Source organism: Cervus canadensis, chromosome 29 (assembly GCF_019320065.1).
Source record: "Cervus canadensis isolate Bull #8, Minnesota chromosome 29, ASM1932006v1, whole genome shotgun sequence".
NCBI classification, from domain to species: Eukaryota; Metazoa; Chordata; class Mammalia; order Artiodactyla; family Cervidae; genus Cervus; species Cervus canadensis.
This window is the reverse complement of record NC_057414.1, coordinates 24,695,561-24,699,267: the sequence shown is the minus strand read 5'-3', so window position 1 is coordinate 24,699,267 and position 3,707 is coordinate 24,695,561. Positions and strand designations below refer to the sequence as shown.

At 43.2% G+C, this 3,707-nt stretch overlaps 1 protein-coding gene across 1 annotated transcript; it reads right to left on the bottom strand.

The window, feature by feature from the left end:
- Nucleotides 1–1,971: 1,971 nt before the first annotated feature.
- Nucleotides 1,972–2,907, bottom strand: LOC122431312 (olfactory receptor 10G4-like). The gene has a single exon (XM_043452572.1). The coding sequence runs from the start codon at nt 2,905–2,907 to the stop codon at nt 1,972–1,974; it is 936 nt and encodes a 311-aa protein (XP_043308507.1).
- Between the last annotated feature and the right edge of the window lie 800 nt (nt 2,908–3,707).

Below are 3,707 nucleotides of genomic sequence, written 5' to 3'. Positions count from 1 at the left end.
CCTAGATGCCCATCAGCAGACGAATGGATAAGGAAGCTGTGGTACATATACACCATGGAATATTACTCAGCTGTTAAAAAGAATTCATTTGAATCAGTTCTAATGAGATGGATGAAACTGGAGCCCATTATACAGAGTGAAGTAAGCCAGAAAGATAAAGAATATTACAGCATACTAACACATATATATGGAATTTAGAAAGATGGTAATGATAACCCTATATGCAAAACAGAACAGACTTTTGAACTCTGTGGGAGAAGGCGAGGGTGGGATGTTTCAAGAGAACAGCATGTATATTATCAAGTGTTAAACAGATCACCAGTCCAGGTTGGATGCATGAGACAAGTGCTCGGGGCTGGTTCACTGGGATGAACCAGAGGGATGGGATTGAGAGGGAGGTGGGGGTGGGGAGGAGTCAGGATGGGGAAAACATGTAAATCCATGGCTCATTCATGTCAATGTATGGCAAAAACCACTACAATATTGTAAAGTAATTAGCCTCCAACTAATAAAAATAAAGGAAAAAAAAGAAACTATTGTGGACAGTACTACTACAGTCCACAGAGTCACAAAAACTCAGACAGGACTGAATGACCAACACTTTCACTTCTCAAAGGAATTTTACTTCTACTAACTCATTGAATCCTCCAAACAGTACTGCTAGAGAAGGTCTTTCACAGCTGAAAAACAGAGATACAGAGCATAAAACTATTCCTAACCTTACTTGAACCAATATTTGCTTTTGTTTACATGCAGTTATAGCACTTCACCCATTGCACGTGGAAGTCCACTTGTATGGGCTGTGTACCTATGCGCTGGGTGGTTATAGGATGTTTTGTCTTTACTAGGCCTTATTTTCCTAACTTGTAAAAGAAATATGTTGAAATCCCATGATGCCAAGTGATTTAATTACACTTAAATTTTTCTACTTTCTTTCTAAATAAGAAGCACCCTTGACTCCAGCCTACAATGTAGGGTGTCCCTGTCCCAGAGCAGGTTGAGGTTAGGTAACACTGAATTTTCAAGACCCTAAAATGTTGAGAGAAGAAGCTCTCTGAGCAGCATGACGTTCATCACCATCCATAGTGATTTGACCCAGCATAGAATGGTTGTGCTGAATATGAGCGTCTGGTCCATTAATACAGGAATTTAAGGTCAGATTATGTGATGGAGACTGGAGGTGTTTGATGGTAGCTTCCTCCTGATCACACTGACCAAATCTGAGAAACTTCAGGGCTCGCTGAAGGTGGTGATGGCTCCCAGTCTCTGAAAGGAGCCTCTCAGATCCATAGCTTGTCCTGGCAGACCTACCTGGAGAGACAACAAGCCTCTCAGACGTGTGGGACTCTTTCAGTGTGGGAGAACTGACCAGGGTCAAGATGTCCTGGGAAGCGGGGTAGTTACCTTGGGACCTTCATGCAAAAACACACACATACACACACATGCAGCCAGAAAAAGCACTGAGGAGGCCGGTGCACTGCTGCCTCAGTAAGTGACCTCTGATAATTTTGGCTGTTCTTAAGCAGTGTCCCCAGTTTGTGAGCATAAGACAAAAACAAAGAAGCATATTATCAACTTAGGTATATATAAATAGCTCACTATTCTGCATCCAAGGTCCAAGTTGAATATTCCGTCTTTAAAAAGGTAAAAATCACGTTATATGCCCATTATATGTGAATAAAATTAGAGGGAAATGTAAAATGATGTGCTGCAGAGAAATGGTTTCAGAGATCAAAATTTAGCATGTTTATCATAAATAAAAATTTTATAACTTCTTCAATTTCGAAAAAATCTTTGGAACAAATATTCCTGACTAAGAAATTTGGATAAAGTTTAACACTGAGAACTATATATATAAAATATTTCACACTGATAAAATCATATATTGTACTATACTGTGTTATATTTCTATGTTTCATTATACTATTCTATTACTATATTTATTAAATGAGCAAGTCTACATAGCAAAGATTATTTGCTCTGTGAATACACTACTTTGTCTTTAAGCTTCAACAGAACTTTCTTCACTTCCTTGTTCCTCAGGGTGTAGACCACAGGGTTGAGAAGGGGCGTCATCACAGTGTAGAAAACAGCCACAATCCTGTCCATAGCCTCCTTGGAGCCTGGTCTCAGGTAAATGAAAACACAAGGAACAAAGAAGCAAAGAACCACAATGCAGTGGGAGGCACAGGTCTGGAAGGCTCTCCATCGCCCCTCTGAGGTGCAGATCTTCAGGATGGAATGGATGATGAATACGTAGGACAGCACTATCAGGAGAAAGCAGCCTGAAGCCACCACCCCAATGTTGACAAAGATCACCAACTCGTTGGCAGAGGTGTCTGCACAAGCCAGTTTGAGGATGGGCGGTGCATCGCAGAAGTAATGCTGGATCTGGTTGGGTCCACAGAAGGGCAAACGGAATGTCAGTGTGGTCTGGACAGCAGAGTGCAGAGAGCCACTGAGCCACGTGGTTGTGGCCAGGATGGCACACGTCCTCCCACTCATCATGCTGGCATACCTGAGCGGGTAACTGATGGCCAGGAAGCGGTCATAGGACATGACGGTGTAGAGGAAGCACTCAGTGCTGCCCAGGAAGTGGAAGGAGTAGAGCTGGGCCACACAGCTGGGAAAGGAGATAGCACTGCCTTCTGGGGACACCAGGGTCATCAGCATTTTGGGCACAGTGACCGTGGAGAACCACAAGTCAATGAAGGACAGGTTGCTCAGGAAGTAGTACATGGGGGTGTGCAGGCGGGGATCCACTGTGATCACCAGCAGGATGAGAAGGTTCCCCACCACAGTGAGGACATAGATCACCAGGAAGATTCCAAAGAGGAGCATGCCCAGCTCTGGTGCATGGGGAAGGCCCGAGAGGATGAACGTCGTCACTACACTCCTGTTTGTCATCTCTCCACACTTTTGGTCTCTCTCTCTCTCTGTCTCTCTCTCTGGGAACATCAAGAGCACCCAAAGTTTTATTGAGAACTGAGAACTGCTTTATACAAGGGAGGTAATTCTAAAGTCATACTCAACTTTGCTTACCACAAACCTCCCTTGAAAAAGGAGGTAGAATGATTTCATCTTCTCTGTCTTATATCCCTCTCACTCCCTCTCTGTCACACAAACACACAGACACACACACACACACACACAAACACACACACCATACACACAGGCACACACAGATAGATGTGGAAAAGGGAGAAATCCACACAAATTTCTGTTGATAGATCATGAGCACTACTAACTTAGCACCATAAAACAAGCTAAAAATTCTATTTTATACTTTCTCTTGATCATGTTAGTTTGTTGTATGCACCAGGTCTCACAATGTTGAAATCAAAGTTTCAGGTTGATCTCTCATCTCATCTGAAGTTCAGGATCACCTTGACAGTGTCAGTGTGAAGCATGATAATAAACGAAAAGTACTTAGTAAAGTAATAACATTCATAAGTGAAGTTGCTCAGTCGTGTCTGACTTTTTGCGACCTCATAGACTGTAGCCTACCAGGCTCCTCTGTCCATGGGGTTTTCCAGGCAAGAGTTTTGGAGTGGTTTGCCATTTCCTTCTCCAGGGGCTCTTCCCCTCCCAGGGATCAAACCCAGGTCTCCTGCATTGTAGGCAGACACTTTACCATCTGAGCCACCAGGGAAGATCCCTGGGACATTCATAGGTACTCAGTAAATGGTAGTAAATTATTTGGACCT